Source organism: Rhea americana, unplaced genomic scaffold (assembly GCF_003343005.1).
Source record: "Rhea americana isolate MKP2758 unplaced genomic scaffold, rheAme1 scaffold_19, whole genome shotgun sequence".
NCBI classification, from domain to species: Eukaryota; Metazoa; Chordata; class Aves; order Rheiformes; family Rheidae; genus Rhea; species Rhea americana.
In genome coordinates, this window is record NW_028186038.1 from 1,615,796 (window position 1) to 1,635,770 (window position 19,975).

The window sequence follows — 19,975 nt, forward strand, 5'->3', positions numbered from 1 at the left end:
TGCATTATACAGTACTTTCCTACAACTGTATTTTTCATGAATCATTTTATTGCACTAACAAAAACTTTAGAATAAAAAAAGAAGAATGCATTTTCCATTTCATACAACATGTTGATTTAGGCATTATTTCATGCTCGTGCCTTCACAGGATATAAGATTAAAATAATTAGGTCTACTAACAATCACAAAAGGTTTGTATTTCTATTAATATCTCAAAAAAAATATGCACTTATCTGTGTGCACTTTTTCATTCTTCATTGTTTAGAAATGCTACTGTCATAAATATTCTCCCTAAAACAATCACAAAATATCCAGCATACTATTTAGAACTCTGATCCAAGGCCTGATTCAGACCAATCCTATTTAACTTATAAAACCTGGCAGAACTCTAACTTTACAGAGTATAACTACAGCATCTGAACAGAAAATTAAATGTTTTATGGCTTATTATTTACAGTAAAATTTAGAAATTTGCAAAAATCAGTACCGTGTTTGATAGTTTGAAAAAAACCCCAAAACCAAAAGAAATTCCAAAGTGATATCAGCCAATCAGCCAATCTCAGCTTACCACTGGGAAAACTAAGTAGTTTTTCATTCTGTAGAAGGTTCAGTATAAGGACTGTTTAGCTGGGGTGATGTCTACTACTTGTATCTAGAAATATATTTAACAAGATACTTGCATTGGAGCAATGGCTCTTTTCCTGTAAGGTAGCGTTTAATCGCTTCCAACTGAGTCATCTGACGGTGTTCAGGATGTAAGTCAGTGTTGCAATAGGACCTGTGAACACGATGCCAAAACATCAAAATGTTAATATTTATAAGCGTGAGCCCCCTTTGTCTTTGAACATGAAGAGCCGGGCTCAGCAAGCACAAACAATATGAAACCAAGGAGGGTAACAGACACCAATTTCATGCTTTGTTTAAGGCTTACCATTCATCTGCTAAAGATACGTCAGGGTGCTCTAAATCATGTAAACCTGTAGCAGGAAAAGTAATGAGTTATTTAGWGAGCAGTCTGGGTAACAGATGGATATTTACACACACTTCATAACATAAACTCTTCCGTCTTGGAAAGTGTGTTATTACCACAATATAATAAATAACACAGCAAACTGTGCTCAAATACGGGTTAAGGAAAGCCAACTAAATCAGATCTAAAAACGAAAAGGTAGAAAAAAACACTTTTTTTATGCTGGTATGTTTAGCTCACATAAATTGCTCATGCGATACTTCTGGAGTTTTGAAGGAAATTTGAGCAAAGAAAAATATTCAAAGGTAAAATAGTCCTATTTGTATTCTCTTGCTCTAGTTGGCAAATAATRTTCTTATGCTAAAATACAGACTTCTCATTTGATGGGAATTGTTCTCTTTTTCTTTTAAAAATTATTTATTTAAGAAGCACRGCTCCCTCAAAAACCGGAGCAGCCGGTCCCTGAACACAAACAGCAGTTTACAGGACTGKTCAGAATAGGCGTATTGTGCTAACAGGTCGTGCACACGCTCGTAAATAAGAACCGTATCGTTAGTTATGGAGCACGATTAACATGTACGTTGGCAATTTTAAAAACCCTTAAAATCCGTATCAATAGACAACGAGCAAGCAGAGGTCAGAACGCAGGCTTGGGTTTAACCCCCGAGTACACCGTAGACAGTAACACGGCCATGGTGGCGAAGAGAAGCGGGGAGCCGCAGCGAGGGCTGCGGCTGCCGTTCCGGGCGACGGGAAGGACAGCGGTGTGTCGCTGACAGAGGTCAGCGAACGGAAGAGCGGGGGAAAAGCAACAGCTGGTGATGGCGACATTTATGGTGACACTGAAACATCCAGGAGGAAATATCAGACAGACTGGCTGAGATGTGTAACTGGATTAACAAAAATAGGGTAGAGGTATGTCGGGARCAGTCTGGAGAGAGAGTAGCTCCGAGTCTCCTGCTGTGCTCTCTTTCTACCTAGACACATATTTGTTGTGCAAATGACTAATAATCCTTAAAGCATTCCTTTTTACATCTCGCCTTGGAATTGGAAACTGTTCTTGTCCCAAACTTACAGCTGAGGAACAGAGACCTGAAGAAATTAATTAACATCACTGATAAACCAAAAAGCAGAACTGGGAACAGTGCCTTAACCATAAAACCAGAAAGCATTCCTTTCCTGAAGTATTTTTTTTTTCTTCCTCAATTCCTTCTATTTTTGGCAACTGCTAATACTTCTCAACCTCACAGCACAGAGCTCCTTTGCAGGGCATGTCCACCATGCCCCCGCTGCTGCCTGGCCACCTTCTGAAATGTCTCTGATCTCCCTTCATCTTCTGGATCCTTTGCTTTTAAACTAATTGTTAAACAACTTTATCAACACTCACAGTTGACGCCACTGATTTTATTAGTGGACTTACCAAAAACTAAAGCCATAAAGAAAGAAAGGGTTTTCCCCTGCTTGCTTTAAATCATTATTATAAACATTCAAAATGTAAATCACTGTAGGCCATGCCCTAGGTAGGTATTGCTCTGAAGCGTTATAATATGCAGCCTGTGAACAAAAAAGTGATAGTCATTACAAAGTTCTCAGTGTTTCCTTCATTTAGAAAATACCATAAATTAACAACTCTGGACTTTGAGTGATTCTCATCATTTGAACATAGAGGAAGGATGAGGGAAGATGATGCCCCTGTAACAAAGGTTCACAGACAGTCTGACTAGGCTTAATATTAATGAGGAAAAAAAATCCATGAAATAGAAGATGTAGAAAATATCTCGTTCCCTTATGGAACCTGCAGAAAATCACACAAGCTTCAGGTCCACAAAAATCAACAACAACAACATTGCATAAGCAACATGAGAAGTTAGCGAATACCTTACCTTCCTCTACAGTCACGTTCCCTCTGAAGAAATATTTTCCATGTCCTCTAGACAGAGCCACACCTAAACTGTGCAGAGAAATAAAGCAAACCTTGAAATCTGTGCTACAAACAATAACAGACATTCATGGCTATTTCTATTTCTAAAATTTGCAGTTAGTGCACTACAATTAACTTTAAAGCTGTTTCCAAAGTCTCACTGATCATATTTATTGTTCAACTTGCTACTTCAATGCTGTTTCAGTTCTGATGTGCCTGCACCAAATGGTTGTGCTTAGGTGTGCTGAGAGGTGCAGCAAACCGTTATTCTCGGGCAAACTAATAGGGAAACCCTCCTAAGCTCACTGCTGTTCACCCACCATGAGATCCCTTCAGCTGCGCCTTGAACGTGCCCATGGCCTTGCAACGGAGGAGATGATTCTGTTTAGATCAGACTGATCTTCTGAGAAACTCTGTAAATGTGGGAATCAATGGAGCTATTGAGACGAAAAGAATTTCATATGTTACAGTAGCATCATGACTCTGGAGTAATTTTTCTGCTGTTCGTATCGCCAGCCAGTTTAACTTCCTTGCATTGACTTTAGCACTATAAACTTTCAACAGCTAAGTACTTGTTTGGGTCTGGTTTTTAATCCACCACTCTTCAAGTGTAATGAACTGCCTGGGGGAATCCCTACCGCTCTCTGTTGAACTTRCACACCGGATGCCTTCTAGCAGTCACTCATTTAAGGGGATGCCGTCAAGTTAGGAACTTGTCAGTAATCAGTAGGACTGACAATATATGGGTTGGTATTTTAAGGACATGAACAGGCACAAAATCCAACAGCATGCATGCTGCAATCCCACGTTGCATAGGTCTGGAAGTGGGATGTACAGTAAATATCTTTGACGTTACAGTGTATATTTTTAAAAACATTGTCTCTGCTGTCTCCGAGTCTATACTCCTGTCCCATCAAAACTAGACACAGATCATGCCGAAAAAGGTAGGACAGATTTTCTACAATATTTACCTCTGTCCTAAAGATCTGAATTTGTGCCGCATACATGTATGTTGCCTCCTATCTGTTTAGATATGTTTACAAGAATGATACCACCACAAAAGACACTGAGTTTTGTTACGCAGGTGTGAATTTTAACAAGAATAAACACATGCATGGTAGATCAGAGAAACATGCCTCTATTTTCTCTATCTGGAAATATGGTTCAAGTTCTGTGAAAATGGTTCCATTGAAGAAAATTTCAGTTGAGTATTGCAGCTATCAGCCTCCTGCTTTAAGTATAAGGTACAGTTAATATTCTTTTATTAATGGAGTATTTCTAATTCAAATATGAGCATTTTACAGTGATTGCTTTTCAATTTTTATGCTAAGATACATGCCAGAATAACATGGCTGACTTACTCAGTTTAGCTATACAAATACACTGAAGGTAGTTCAGAGAAACAAAATATCCAAACCTCAAATTGGAAGTGAAATATTATCTCATTTTATATTACATTTTTGTTGTGGAAAAAAAATCAAAACGGGGCCCAGTATGTAGCTACTTAAACGGATTATAGTATTTATAGCTCTCCAAGTACATGCGAAAGCCTTTCGTTCAATGTAAACCTCAACTGAATATTTTTTTAATGAAACGTAAGCCATGACAAACACAGCGAGTTTGCCTGTGTGAGCTTGCACAAACTTTCCATCCCTGGAAAAGCTGAAAGGAATGCTCGTAAGCTCCTTTCCTTGCTATTTTCAGCATTGTCCAGGGATATTTTATTGTGAGCTTTTGCTGATGAGCTTTTAATGAGTTCACAAGCTCTGTACAAATGCAAGTCCAATGAGTCTGATGAAATGTCCGTTTATTATGGTCAGCTCTACCTGAATGGAGTACCCTTGATGTCTGTATAATAGTAGTCATTTGTCATCACCAATACCCGTTTCTAGATTCAGAACAAGAAAGTCAGAAGAGGAAGGGGGAAAAAAGTTTGTTATAAGAAATGCATAAAAGATCAAGTGATAAAATCAATGACAAAATTACAAGCAATGTGCAACTTCAGCGCATGAAAAAGACAAAGATCACAATAAATCATACTTGTGGCAAACAACCTTAGAAGTTAAATTTAAAAAATTAACCGTTTGCTGTATACATAATGGGAAGAATATTTTATATGTTGTACCCCTTTGTCCACTGTCTTCTTCACCTCCATGGAGAATTTTCCTGTTTTCCGATTCACCATTGCATTTCGGAGCTGAAACAGAGAAAACACATGCCAGCTTCTTCATTTGCACTTTCTAGGATTCTTCCACTGCTTAGTTCTCCGCAAATTTTGTTTCACCTCAGCAGCCCCTTTTCTTCATATTTCTGTACTTTTTGCTACAYGCTAAAATTTGATTAAAGAGTGTGTATAGGCTATACGACACCTGCCACCTTACACAGGTAAGTTGTTGAGGTAAGTAAAGAAGGAGCTCTCAGCACCCTTCATAGCAAGAAAGCTCCTCCACGCAGCAGTCCTTATCTTACGTGGGCTAAACAGTGTAWTTGCCTACTGCTCTCCACTTACTGCAGAGGAAGCTAAAGGTACTCTAGGTTTCCAGCTGGATTCTGCATCTGAAGTTAGCCCAGGATACAGTGTTTAAATATGTGAGCAATCAATGTACATAACGATGAAGCGGCAAAGAGAAAGCCCCACCTATCTTACTCTTCATTCTGCTTCAGCGTGGAGCCCTACCCCGGGCTGCACCAGAAACTAGAACTAGCACAAAGCACGGCAGCTGTTTGCTCCGCAGCCTGTTTCACCGGGAACACACAGCTGCAGTGCGCTGGGATCCCCTCGGGCGGCGGGGTGCCCTTCTACAGGCAGTGACTTTTACCTCKGTGGTGGGAGCCCCACGTCAGTCACTGCTTTGAGAAGAATTTACCCAAGCATCCCGTTCTCAAAGTTGTTCAAAAGACTTTTAAAATCCCCAAATCCTGGCTTTTGTTAGAATACAAATCAAAAAACTAACTTTTAAGTAGAGAAAACCCAAAGCAGCTATGGAAAACAAAAACTAAAATTAAAAGGGTTTACACACTAGTTTACCCCTGCTCTACTCTTGCAGGTAGGTTGGATCTTCCCTCAGGTTAACGCTGTTATTTTTTGGGGTTGCTGAAGATGCTGTCCAGTTCTCTGTGACTCCAAGAAAGTTTCTTCCTGTCCTCTCTGAAGCCTAGAAGACTTCTCCCAACTCCTTTCAGTAACTTTGTCCCAGTCTCTGTGTGAGCTGCAGGCTCCCAAATCTGCACCACAAGTGCCTTACCCATCACCTCGCACATGCACGCCAATCTGCTCCCTGGGAAAGGGGCAGTCCGTCTTTTCCTTCCGGAGACCTACAGCTCACAAAGCCACTCTATTAGGGGAAAATATTGCAAGAAGAAGAGTGAAAAATGACAACTGTCCATCTGAACTACAAACCAAAATGCCCTGAGGTCTCTCTAGCAGCGAAGCAAGCACTACACTGCCACAGCTCTCCCGAGCAGAGGGGCTCTGGACTCGAAATGATGAACAACAAGACAGGTTTTTTGAGAAATCTTCAGCCTCTATACCTTGAACTTGCTCATCGATCCATCCAACACTTTTGGGGAAAAAAAATGAGAAGAGCTATTGCCTAGCATTTATACCAGCAATACAGGAAAGAATTTTTGGATATTCTTAGATTTAGGACTGGAGGAAGCAACTTCTGTTCATATCTTCAACTAATGTTAACTGTGCAGCAAATTTAGAGACGGTTGTTTCAGGATACCTTCAATTACAAAGTGAAAATGCTACGTTTGTGGGAGTTTCGGGGGTAAGCAGCACCTGTAAATCTTTCACAGCCATAATTCTCGTTACAGTAGGAACATTCCACTATTGGTTAGTAATTCACACCCCTTCTTCAGGGATGTTCAAAATGCAGAATAATATTGGTAAAACAAGCATTTTTATGTCTCTTCTCTCACTTATCTATCTGAACACAATGTTGGACACAATGTTCTGCCAGCATAAATATCCTGCTCTCCAGTACACCTCATGCCAGATTGGGCAATTCAGTCAGATTTTCATTAAAATTTGTGAATACAGTCATATCAACGAATTCTGCAGGCTTTTTGAGTTAGCTAGGACTGAGAAGCGCACGCCAAAACTTGTCAGTGAAATATCTGGTTTTATTTTCATGAAGTTGAGCATGGTTGACCTATCAAAAACTGCAAAGTTTGCAGCTCTTTAAATTTAATTCTGGGGCATCTAGATTTGAATTAACAGTCTTACTCTTCTGTCAGTGAGTGTAAAAGAATAATTTTTAGCTGGAGGCATATATAAAATAAAGCTTATATTTTACTGTAGATTTTTTTTTAACAATACATAATAGGCAATTCTGGAAATATTTTCCCATTTTAAGTTTTGTGGTTTTGGACTTGGAGAGCTGGTCTTAATTAACCATCTACTTTCTAACATTTACAGAACAGTTCCATTTATCTTTAACATGGTTTTCATTTTTCTCCTATTGGTGCCTGGAGTTGTCTAAGACCCATTCCTCCCACAAGCCTCAGGCAAGTCATAGATTTACTAAAAGGGCCTCCAAACTCTCAGTAGTGTTTAAGATCAAGTCTGCATGTGGGATTTGGAGTTTTACTTTTCTCCATTTTTTTTGCTTGCTGTGATTACATTTCTTGGCTTTATAATCTCGTTTCTCAGCTCTTCTGCAGTTTCATCTCCCTTCTCAAATGTATAAAATAAGTACTGCCTCATTTGGCTTCAAGCCCCGAAACATTCATTCATGGACTCTTTTTTTTATTTGAGAAAGGAAAAAAGAAAAAAACCCTTCATTCAGCTAGAAATTATAGTAACAGAATTTTAAGATGTGACTTAATGAGAAAAGGATTTCTGTTCAAATTGAAACTTCTTGTCTTTCGTACTGTATATTCTCAAATTTTGCTGGAAGTCACTTCTTTCCTATTAGCATAATAAGTTGATGCCAGGATTTCTATTTCTAATAAAATGCAGTGAGATCAAGATAGCTGCTACTGTAAGTTTGGAAATGAATTGGTGAATATATAGTTCATGGTGAAAAAAATTCTAACCTCAATTCTGCCATCTTTTCCTTATCGAGTCACTAGAAAAAATYATTTATTCTCCACTTCAGTGATTTACATTATTCCTTTTTCAACTAAATGTCTTCCAAACTATTGCTAACAACCTAGTTTCAACGCCACAGTATGAGAAGATTCTATATTCTTGAAAAATTATGTAGCTCTTAAATTAATGTGATAACAAGTGAAAAACCATCTTAATCAGCTTCAACAGAAGTGTCTCATGGGAGAAAAATATACCAATATTTTGGTATTCTTGTTATTAAAAGCAGCTGTATGAATACACATATTCTTTTCCTCTACAACTGAACAAGCAACACTCTCCTACCAAGCTGGAAAAAAAAGAGCATAAAATCCAAGGCTTTGGGTGAAACAGTGGCCTGTAGCTCTCAAGTCAACAAGTTTTTATGCAAATTTTAAAATCTCCAACACAATATCTACCATTTTCACTCAAAATTAACAGTAGCAAGAAGTGCCTACTGCAAAAGATCTACAAAAATAGTGTTCAAAAAATGCTTTTGAACTCTCATTTGGATCCTCACATCAGAAAAGTTGAGTAAAAAGACCGACCCCATTACAGCAACCTACACAACACCTTCAAATCCTGAAATTCCATTCTCTYTCCAGATCTATTGCTAATAATGACCCTCTCTGCAGCTCCGGTATTTCTTTATATCAAACTTCCTTCCCTTGTATTCTTTTGTTAATATTTCCGAACATTAGTTGCTCTGAAGGTCTTAGTAACATGGTTTGAAGGACTCACATATATCTAATTTCACACAAATAAAGACAATTTGCAATGGTACCAGGCTCACTTTTAAAAATATCTGTAAAAACACTATTTAACATGGTATATTTTATTACTTAGACATTCACATGAAGGCAGCATTAGCAAACTTTAATGCCTTTTCTACAATACTTAACATGCTATCTTTTCAAGAAACACTTGCTAACTAACCATCAAATAGTACATATGTATGCTGTTTTACAAAAAAGTACCTTTTGAGGGGATTAGCTATGAAAGAGCTTGTGCTTATTCAGGCATGCACCTGTGAACTATAAGCATTGATAGATGCTCCTTGAAGGAACCCCACATCTGTATTATACATGAGTACTGAAAATTGTGGCTATTATTGCTCCGAAGTTACAATACAATATATATTTTAGCATGTTTAAAATTTATAAAACTTAATTTCACTTATCATTCATCTATTTTTTAATTCTAACAAATTGGGCAATGGGCCTGTAACTTTTCTACAAATGCAATCTTCAATTTAGTCTATCAGTAATGCAGGTTAACCTTTTTTTCTCCTTCAAAAAGAAAAGAATTGGAAAATTGTTTCTTTCTAGGTTAAAATTAAAAAAAATATTAAATCCTTTTTATTGGTGAAAGAGTCAAATAAAATGAATGTGTGCATCTTCCCTCAAAATGCGAAACAACCCTTTTTGCTTCCTCTGAAGAGGCACCAGTTAGATTTTGGCTAGAAATTTTCAAAAAATTTTGTGAAAGATCTTACGGGTCTGAAAGAAAGGAAAAACTTAGAAACAGCTGTATTTGGACTTTTCACTTTCAAGTGCATTCAGAGAGAATCACAATTATAAATAAAGCTTAATTTTCAACATCAAAGAAATAATTCAACGTTACAGTAACTGAACAACTGAGTTTCTATTAAGACAAGATTAAAAATGAAGGACTAAAATATACAAATTAAGTAGGAAATGTTGGAAAGCAAAGAGGAATAACAAGAAAAACAAATTTATGAAGATTTAAAAGCTGCACTTAGCTACAGCAATAACATTTGAAAGAAGAGAATAAATTTTTAAAGCTCATTTGCAGATGAAGTGATTAATATGTGCTTAAAGATAACAGAAAGGGCAAAGTATAAAATATGAAGTCAGCCTGACTGCCAAGATTGCAGAAGGCAGACAGAAAATATGAAAATGTAATGAGGAAGTCTTAGATGGTGCCTGCATAGAAAACTGCACAGAGCTACGGAAGAAATGGGGGGGGGGTTGAGTGTGCACTCCAGCACAAAAGTTTAAGAAAGGAGGTAAGATGGCCTCTTAGGAGAGCATGAGGACAATTTATCACCAGATAAAACAGCCCTTGCTAAAAATGAAAATGAATTGTTTCACTGCTCACCAAGGGGGTGGGGAGGGGGAGGGAGGGCAGATATATATTTTTCAAGGGAGAAAGAAAATACAGACTTATGTCAGAAGAGGGATCAAGAAATTAGTACATCTGAAGACTGACAAGACTCTAGGGGCAGTTGTACGTGATCCATCCCAGATTTCGGAAGGACATGACAGAGTAAATATGGGAACCTTCAGTGGATACACTCAAAACCTCTCTGGAAAAGCAGAGGTATGAGGGACTCGGGAGAACCTAATGCAGTACTGATATTTGAGAAGGGATCTAGGAAATATCTATGACAAATACAGACATGCAGTCGTGACTTTGGCAGTGGGGAACTTATGGGAAAAACTAAATTACAGGACAGAAAGGGGAACACCTGGAAGGTTACGATTTAATTAAGGACAGTCAGTGTGGATTCACACAAAACGAATCATGCCTAACAAATCAGATTTATTGAGGAAGTAACAGAAAGACCAGGCAAAGGTTAAGCCATGGACATAAGGAAAGCTTTTGATACAGTACTGCAGAGGAGGCTAAGCCTGCAAGGTATGAAAGAGTAAGACAAGTGAACCAGAGAATAGATGGAGCATTTTAAAATGAGTTTAGTGGGAAGGATCTTGTGCGTAACAGCTAATAGAGATAGAATAAGCGGTTCTGCAGCTTCCCGTATGTCTGAAATTAGGAGCTGGGAGTGAATCTTTGATATGCATGATTTGAACAGAGGTGAAAGTATCTGATTCATTTATTCACCTGTTTTTTCTTTGTTTTGTTTTGTTCAATAGGGAAAACAGGACTCATTACTTCCATTAAGGGAAGAGGGATCTCATAGACAGAAGTTAAACTCATTCCTTAATTTCTGAGTTTCAGCAGATGTGTGGACCAGTCCTAAACAGATATTCCATTTCCTCCTCCAGCACGGGCTTTGCTGTCCACTAAAGATATCAAACGGGATGCACAGAGAATGCAAGCTAGGTGATGAGTTTTACTGATGATACAGAGTCTATGTGCGTGCTTGGGTAAGGGAGAACCAACCCCAAACAGGAGGGTAGTAAAATCCTGCACGAGGCAGAAAGGGGCTGTTGTCTCCCCCTTCCCGTGAGCAGCCAGGTTACCTCCCTGCTGACTACTTGAACAGTTTCCAGGTACAGTAGTGGGATACAAGACAGTCTTCTGACAGCATTTTAAAACGCATCACTTACCACATCATCTCTGTCTTCCCACTCGACCTCAGAAAGATCCACGCTGCTGTAGTTGGGCTTTCTTCGTTTCTTCCCTTCTTCATACTGGCACAGAAAAGGAGGAAATGTTTAGCACATCCTGTTTTATCTGCACAAAGAGTCTGTCTCGTATTTTTAAGACTTGCTGGATGGTTGTTGATTGCACACAATATACATAACAGCAGGTAGCTTAACTCATACATAATTCACATAAAGTGAACCATATTGCTGCATAAATATTTTCTCTGAACTAAAACCTACTTCATACACGAGTACTTGTATGATCTTTTGCCACTATACAAAGCTTTTCTTGAAGGGCACATTGAGAAGCCGAGCCTTAGCAGTTGTACCTTCTTTTCCCAATATGGAAATCTGGAGGCCCTGATCGTGTAGTTTATGTTAAATGTCTTAAACCAGTTCTTTCAGCTGTACAGGAAGTTATATTCACTACAATCTTATCAACAAAATGTTTACACATTTCTCTTTAAACAAGATAAGATGCAAGTCCTAGGAAGTGTGGTGTTAACATTTGCTGATACTATATTTTATCTTCAATTTTCAAGGGAAAAAGTAATATACTAATAATGATAATTTATAGTTTTTTATCACCACTCACCATTACACTATAAATCTCACGTTTTAAATAAACATCACTAATGACAAATGGATGCTACACTGGGGTGTTTATAACGTGGGAAATTCTGCCCTCTACTGAACATTAAAAAGCGGAGAGCCTACTACTGTATGAACAAAACCCTTGATTTGTGGAAGGCGACAATATACTTGGGAAAATCTGAGAATAAATAAATTACTCTAAATGGTTAAGCAAATTTATGGGAATATATTTGAAAAACTCAAATTTGGTGAGATCAGTGCACTGTGAAATACAGCCTTTTAACTTCCATGATGCATATGACGGGAAAAAAAATCTATTTTCTATGAAATGTGACAGGACACACTGGGATATTGTGAAAATTCTCAAAATCGCTTTTGTAATTCACCAGCAGAGCATCATARAAGTACAGAAAACGTACCTGTAAGGCAGTATTATATAATTGATTCTCCTCCCCCAGGGCTGGACCAACTATACCTAAACCAAACCTGYCAGTGCTTGAGACAGCCCATCGGTCACTGGGGCTAGCGCTGCGGGAACTTTTGGTGGCCATCTGCAGAGTGCAGGGGGTCCGACCAGCCACGGAGAARTCTTGCTTCCTGAACACTAAGAGGTAATTCCTGTCCTGACTTTTTCCTCTCTAAATTAGAAGACTTGCGTATGAATCCCACAGTTGCTCTTGCAAGGTCACAGTGTTTAGAAACAGACATGACAAAATCTTCCTGAAGAACAGCAAACTGTTTTAGAAGATTGGCTGCTGGATCCTAATCACAAAGAGATTTGGTAGCTTTGTCACGTTTCTTCTAGCACAGGTTCCATTGAACCTCCTTAACTTAAACCCAGGATGATTCAGATACTCCAGTCATTTCTGCAGATGCTCCTTCCGGGCATCTACGTAGAATAACATCCTGAATTAATTCTCATTCTTCTTTTTGAATAAGAAAATTTTTCACCGCCTCTGCAGGTGTAACCCTCAGACTGGGTTCTGACAACTCCTGCAGAGGCTAATGAAGAGTACATTTGTGTGCTTTTCTTGCCCTTCTGCTAGAGGTTACCATTCTCAGAACAACTGGGGTATCTACTTCTGYGCTGATGCTATTCACAGATGGGTAGAGAAATGTAAAGAATTTCTGCTTTCAGCACATGCTCATACACCGGATGGTGAATTCACACAGTTCAGTGCTCTGATTCATTCTTCCTACATGACTTAGCTGTGATAGCTGAAGAGATAACTATACCCAAGTACAGAAGTACAAAACTTTGCAACCACTATGGCTAAATCTCAGAGGCATAAAAAGTGAGAAAATAATGGCCAGTTCATTAGCAGGGCTTGGTTTTGTAGTTTTCTATATTTTGCAAACCTTCCATTGTAGCTGCAGCTATAATATTACTAAGACATTTATATGGATGTACCAGGAATATAATCTTAGATCTTTACAAAAAGTAACTATGTCTACTCTTCATGGCTGCACCAATTAACCGAGGACACCTTTGATCTGATTTAGTCATACTGGTACAGAAACAGTTGCAGTCAAGCTCTGAAATACTGAGAGCTGAAAAGTGTCACATAGAAATTTAGTGGGATCATTTGAGTAGAGCAAATGTGAAGCAACTCCCGTACTGGTTCCAATGTTTAATTATATCCTTACTCACAGATGTTGAAGAGCTTCTGGACTATATTGCATTTTCAGACATGTCCAAATCTTTACCTATGACAACAGGAGTTGATCTCATGTATGACAACAGAAGTGGGCTTCAAATAAAGCAAACCATTTGCATCTTTTTTTTAATCATGTAGAATCCATATCTGACACAAAAATAGCAAAAAACAAAATCCCAAAGCAACCAAAAACAGAGCTAGATAAAATATTCAAAGTTCTGCCACAAAGATAGAATCAGAAGTATTTGTGTCTTAAAAATTCAGACAGGCAGGAAGAAAACCAAAATTCCAATGCTAAAGCAAGGAGTAGACTCCATAAGACCCCAAAGAAACTCAAAATACCGAGCCTTTAGGACAGGGACGGGTAAAGAACTGAGATGCCTACCCTCTCACTACGTTCTTATGCTTTACGGCCAGCRTTTAGTTTGCCTACAGAGGAATTTGACATGTCAAGAGTCGACTTAGGATACATTTCAGGAAAGGATGGCAGAGAAAACATAAAAATAAACTTCCAGCAAGGACTGGACTTTCTTCTGTTACCCAAACTAGCAATTATTTGTATAGTTGGGTAATTTAGCTTACACACTTAACCTTCATTAAGATACTGACTCACTCCCTGCAGTAAATTTGCACATCTATATACTCATGCAAGTAAGGCCTAAAACATAAAGACAAGTAGATCAATTATCAAATATTTCATAACACTAGTGTTCAACTGGCTATTTTTCTCCAGTTTCTTTCTTGCTCTATTGCTTAACTGATTTCCATGGACATGGGAGCAAGTCACTAGCTTTTAAAAACGGCATTCCTCCAACCTGTTTCCTCTGGTAGCAAACTGAACCTAACTTCACTGTTATGTCTAGCTGAGACTCCTGGGTGAAGTACAAAATACTGATTGAAGGCTGAAGCCAAATCCATTTGCAARATTACTATAAAGGACTGAAACAAATTAGTAAGGGACCACTGGGAAAGATAGAAACTAGGAGCCTTACCAAATTATTCTGATTTAAGTGCATGAAGAAAAGAGGTAGATTTAAACTGCGTGCTGTTAATCTATTTTAGCCAATATAAAAAGCGTGGGGATATTATATAGTAGTTAACTCCTGCAAAATAAATGATGGGCACAACATTTTTTAACTATCTTGACTGAGCTAGAAGGATTTGGGGGCTTGCTCAAAATTAAATGATAGCTCCAACATACTTTTGYTTGTGGCAAGAACAACAGCAACGATTTCCTTTGGTAATCCAAATGACTTTTATCTTATTCAGTATCTTTTATTTGAGGTTTGGCCAAACTGCTATAGCACTGGATGATTCAAACAACATGTGACATGTACTGTTTAAAGACTGAATCACATTTTTTCACCACCCCCTATACAACCATTTACATGTGCCATTATTAAACTCTTCGCTTTGATTTTTTTTTTTAACACAAGCAGTCCTAAACCATCTGCATTGAATATGACCTGCCACGTGTTTATAAAGTCACACTGTGGCAATCTGATCATGGAGGGAGCAAACTACATCTTAACAGCTGCAAGCCTCGGGTCCGAGGCGACTGGAATTGCTCTGACATGTGCTCCATCTGGAAAACAGGGAGTGGTAGGGGAGAGCAGGCTGCTGCGATAGCAGTCTTGAAGGTGTCAATACATTGCAGCGAACTAGCTTAGGCACATTTGTGAATCCCCTGTGAGAAACTCCAAGAGCAAAAATGTATCTCACAAACAACAACCAAAGGCTGGAGAGGTAAAATAATGTAATGGCCAACTTCTTCCTGGCCATACYACTACCCTAAGTACCAAAACAGGCAACCAGAAACGACAACAAAAGCAAAAAACTCTTCCAATTTAAAAACATGGCATCTGTTGATTAAGTCTCATCTTTATGGATTAGTACTTCAGATTTAGGACAACATATKAACCTAAATAGAACTTAAGCATGATCCTAATTCTTTTTTTGCTTAAAGGAGACAAACTTTAACACACGCAAATATGCTTTGCTGAGCTTGAATTCTATGTAATAGGCTACACAGTAAGATTCCACATATAACTACAACTTATATAACTATATTAAGCATATTAAGAAAGTCTATAAGGGTATGCTTGCCTACAAAGTTTCATASGATAGGTTGAAAAAACAAATATTGTAGGAAAAGCATCATCAACCAGAACTACACACATTTCCATATTGTTTTAAATAACTAAACACTCAGACTGAACAGAGTGTCATTACTGCAAGTCTCCAGGCTAGGTGGTTATTCAGTAACCTCCTTTCTCGCAGATTCTGCACTTATTTATTGTCTTGTACAGTCCTAACTGACACAACGCAAGGCTGCAGCTGTTTGAATGGAAACTGYATTAAACCTGGTCCATATAAGCTCAGAGACTGAGACCTTTGCCAGCAATCAATCYCAGTATAAATCGCTGCTGAGTCACACTATTCCTGACGAGGTTACTGTGCATGAGGCATGTCTGGGGAGCAAGTGACACACTTCTGCAAAGAAAAGCCACGCCACTGTGCTGTACGGACTTGCACAGAAAGGAAGCGAGTTGAGGCATTTCCTTCCTACTTTACAGGTTGGAATTCTTACAACCCATGCTGCAAACGTCTGCAAACATGCAGCAAGCCCTTCCGCATCAGCCCATCAAGGAGGCATTGCTTCTATCCTAAAATGCCTGGAGTTTAAACACTGTGGGACAAAGACAAGTGGGAATACAGGCGAAGAGACTGTATCAGCAGGCTGATTCACATGCTGAGGTATAAAAAGGCAAAGAAAAATTCTCTTCTCTGCTTCACCTGTTTATATAAAATCACCCACGGTAACTGAGCTTTCATTAACTATGCACTACATTGCTCCAAAACATTCTGCCTGCAGATTTATGTGAAGCCACATCCTATCTCAACGTTAACCACTACTGCTTGGCTTTTAAGCTCTCTATTTCACTTAAATTTTTCCTGCTCACATGATCGTGATTTGGTTCTTGCAATACTTTAATTTCATGACTTGCRTTTATTTTTTGACCTCGAATGATCTTTATTGCTCTGCATCTTGTCTTGAGTTTGTAGAACACTCATAGGTGTCCAGAGTCATTTGATGTACAAAGCTCTTTGCRTTGTTAAGAAAAATGTAACTTTTGATTTTCTTAGGAAAAGAGGAAGAAGAACTTCTCTTTCCAAAGACAGACTTTTCCGATAAGCCTATTATTTAAGACTTTAATCCAGAAGTTCCTAGGTTATGGTTAGCAGTGGAAACCAGTTATTTTGGACTGATTTTTCATGCCAGATGTGAGTGAAAAACTGCCAAACTATAAAATTTCCAGCAACATTATAGAGAAAAACTGACAACAGGAGATATGTCATTTGCTGGGGAGGAGAGAATAAGGAAATTCTAAGTCTTTAGGCAGAGAAAAAGTAGATGTACCACGTATACAGAAATGACCCTTCAGCAAATAACAGAAGAAAATAGTTTTCATGCCACATCTGTATTTCAATGGCTCTTTCTCCTTACAATCTTAACATATGCKTTTGCATCACAAATTTAAAATAGCGACACAGACACTATGGAAATACGCAGAGGGAAGTGAAAGCAAAGGAACAGAAAATAGCGTTAAGTCAACGCCTGCAGACCGGACAAAAGCACATTGGCTGCGCTCGCATTTTCAGGTGGATTGCAGTTGATTAGCAGCAAGACATGCATGCAATTTCACCGAAGAAAACAACCCTTCCATTTAGGATTTTATTTGCATTCTCAGAACCTTATCATTTGGGATTATGTAAAACTGGCAGCTGCTTATAATTATTTGGGTTTGAGTAGAAATAATTAAAAACATCTGCCTTTATCTTAATACTACCAGAGTTAAACCCATGAGCTCGGTTATACCTAACTTCAAAGCTGAAAGCAAAGAATAAAAGAAAGATTCGCATATTGCTAACAAATTTTCAGTGATTCATTTATATGTACAACCAGTTATTCAACAGCCTTCAAACCTCTAATTATCTTTTAAATATATGTAATTTTGCACTTCTAATTAGATAGCAATTTAATGCTCTCACAGGGATTCAGATGAGCTATCTTTTTTAAAACGTAAACTACAATAGGAATAATCATTGGCATTCAAGTGACTGAATTCTTCAGTTATTTAAATGAACGTGAGGCATTTACACTGTTCAAATCATTTAAATATTCTGCTGTCAGCTACAGCTGTAGAGTTTTATGGAGTCGCTGAATAAAGCAAGGGTAAGTGTAGGTTATCTTACGTTCCAGGCGGGACTCCCCAGAGAGAAATGAGATTTGCTGCTTATGAAAGGCTAACACTGCTTAAGTGGGGCATTAATGTTTCCCCTGAGACTTAGATTTCTCTGTTTTCCTATATTAAGAGAAACAAATTTTCCCAGAATTTACAGCTACAAAAGACTTAATACTGGTCTAGCAATCTTTAAACACAGCAGGTCCTTTAGCTCTATGCAATATATCGTGACAGTCAGCACGCTAAATTWAAAGTGGTGACTTAGGCAGCTAAACCTCCAAAATATTGCGGTTAGGGTACTATGATATAAGTATGAGATTTGTTTTCTGTATATACCTTTCCCTATTAAAACTGTCTAATTACAGTAAGATTTGCATCATTTTAAAGAAATTTATCAATTGAATTACAGTTTATAGTGAGAAAAAGACTATTCACATACAACCATTAGAAATATCACCGTTACTAGCCTTCCAGAGCTTAAACTAAGAGTATGAATATGTGCCTCAGTTTCCTCGGGGAGAGAGGAGCTYGATTTAAACTTAGAAGCACTATAAAACCCTCAGTTGTCGTTGATATTATTAATCTATAAATTGTAAGACATTCCTAATCTTACGTTTATCAAAAAAATGCTTGAATCTGGATAAAAGGTAATTTTGATTGCATAACAAATGCATTTAAGTACATATTTTCTTTAATTAAGGAACCTGAGCTCCCTGGTCAGGAACTTTGAGCATTCTACCATAAACGAACCTAATAATTACYGAAAACAAAATCCCTCTTTATTCCATGAACAAAAACACAAATTCCATTGCCAACAGTGAATCAAAAAAGCCACAGACTTTACAAAATCCACCAGGAACGTTTCTGTTATTTATTGAAAGTATGTGAAAAGCTCTCAAATATTACGACTGAGGGGCAGCAGTACAAACCCCTAAAACTAGGTAAGATTCGCAAAGGTGTCCATCAGTGACTACTGCAGGCACCACTCACTCAGCGGCACTCCTTAATTTCTCTGTACTCCTACCACTCTTTCTTCATAAGGCGGTTTTCATTTGACACCTAAATATAACAAACCATATGATGATAGTTACGGGGTAATAAGCTAAGATAGTAAGATAGTTTAATGGGGTAACACCTAGCACACTGCAAGTGCTAAGAGAATACTGAAAAATATGCACTGAAATACGACATAATCGAGAAAAACCTTGTCCTCGTGCACATTTCAAGCACGTGTGCATTTCAGAAAACAGGAGTCATTTCCTTGAAAAATCTAAAAATTTACTTTTTTGAATTCCCAAACAATTAATTTTTTCTTAACAATAAGTTGTGGATTTTAATTAGATACAAAATTCAAAATGATCTCATACAGCTGAAAAGATCCTCTGATGCAGAATCAAATACTGTGTTCTGTAAAAAAAATGGACTTTTAATCAAAACACAACATAGAGAAGCATTCTGATATAGATGTCCGGAATAAAGAAGTAGAAACAAATTTCCATGAAAAGCACATTTTTCACCTCATTTATCATTGCACATTATGAAAACAGCAACGAATTACCCCCAACTTACAGTAGTAAAATTGGACTCAGGTCTAAGAACTTTCCCAACGAAAAGCATTGCAAAGATGCTATCTATAACTTAGTATCTATATTTGTCTTTTTTTTCTTTTTTTTTTCTAGGACAAGTGAACTTCAGTGTGAAAGTCAGGCTGTTCTCAATGCATTACCCCTGTACAGTACAATGCAAAGTACATTATGGTATCTAAATTAAACTTGTAGAGGGTGCAAGAATATCTTTCTTACCCACCTGCTCTACAAAGCTCTGATTTATGGATTTGGTTCTCCCTTTATATTTGATGAAGTATGCAATTAACTGTCTTTTTGTGAGAGTGAGAGGAGATTTTCGTACACATGTAGCTATAGCACAGTACTCTGCATCAATATTCAAAAATCCTGACGTGTCATTACCATCAGCTACAGCATCTCAAATTACCACAGCGGTATTTTTAATGGGAATTCCCCTTCTAATAGGCATAACGTGTAAAAACAACACGTTAAACGTTCTCTCCCAGTATGCAACCTAAAAAAGGCCCCGAAAGAGTGCAGAGGGTTCAGCCCTGCCGCCCGCCCCCGGGAACGCGCCGCGCCCCCGCCGCGCC

At 38.1% G+C, this 19,975-nt stretch overlaps 1 protein-coding gene across 1 annotated transcript in view; it reads right to left on the reverse strand.

Moving 5' to 3' along the window:
- CACNA2D3 (calcium voltage-gated channel auxiliary subunit alpha2delta 3) overlaps positions 1-19,975 on the reverse strand; it is a 452,513-nt gene that overhangs the window by 97,066 nt on the left and 335,472 nt on the right. The window contains exons 18-23 of the mRNA XM_085302579.1: positions 11,280-11,363; positions 5,017-5,088; positions 4,718-4,779; positions 2,854-2,921; positions 932-977; positions 681-778 (exon numbers count right to left, since the gene is read on the reverse strand). Coding sequence (XP_085158705.1) covers positions 681-778; positions 932-977; positions 2,854-2,921; positions 4,718-4,779; positions 5,017-5,088; positions 11,280-11,363 — 430 coding nt within the window. The remainder of the gene's footprint in view (positions 1-680; positions 779-931; positions 978-2,853; positions 2,922-4,717; positions 4,780-5,016; positions 5,089-11,279; positions 11,364-19,975) is intronic.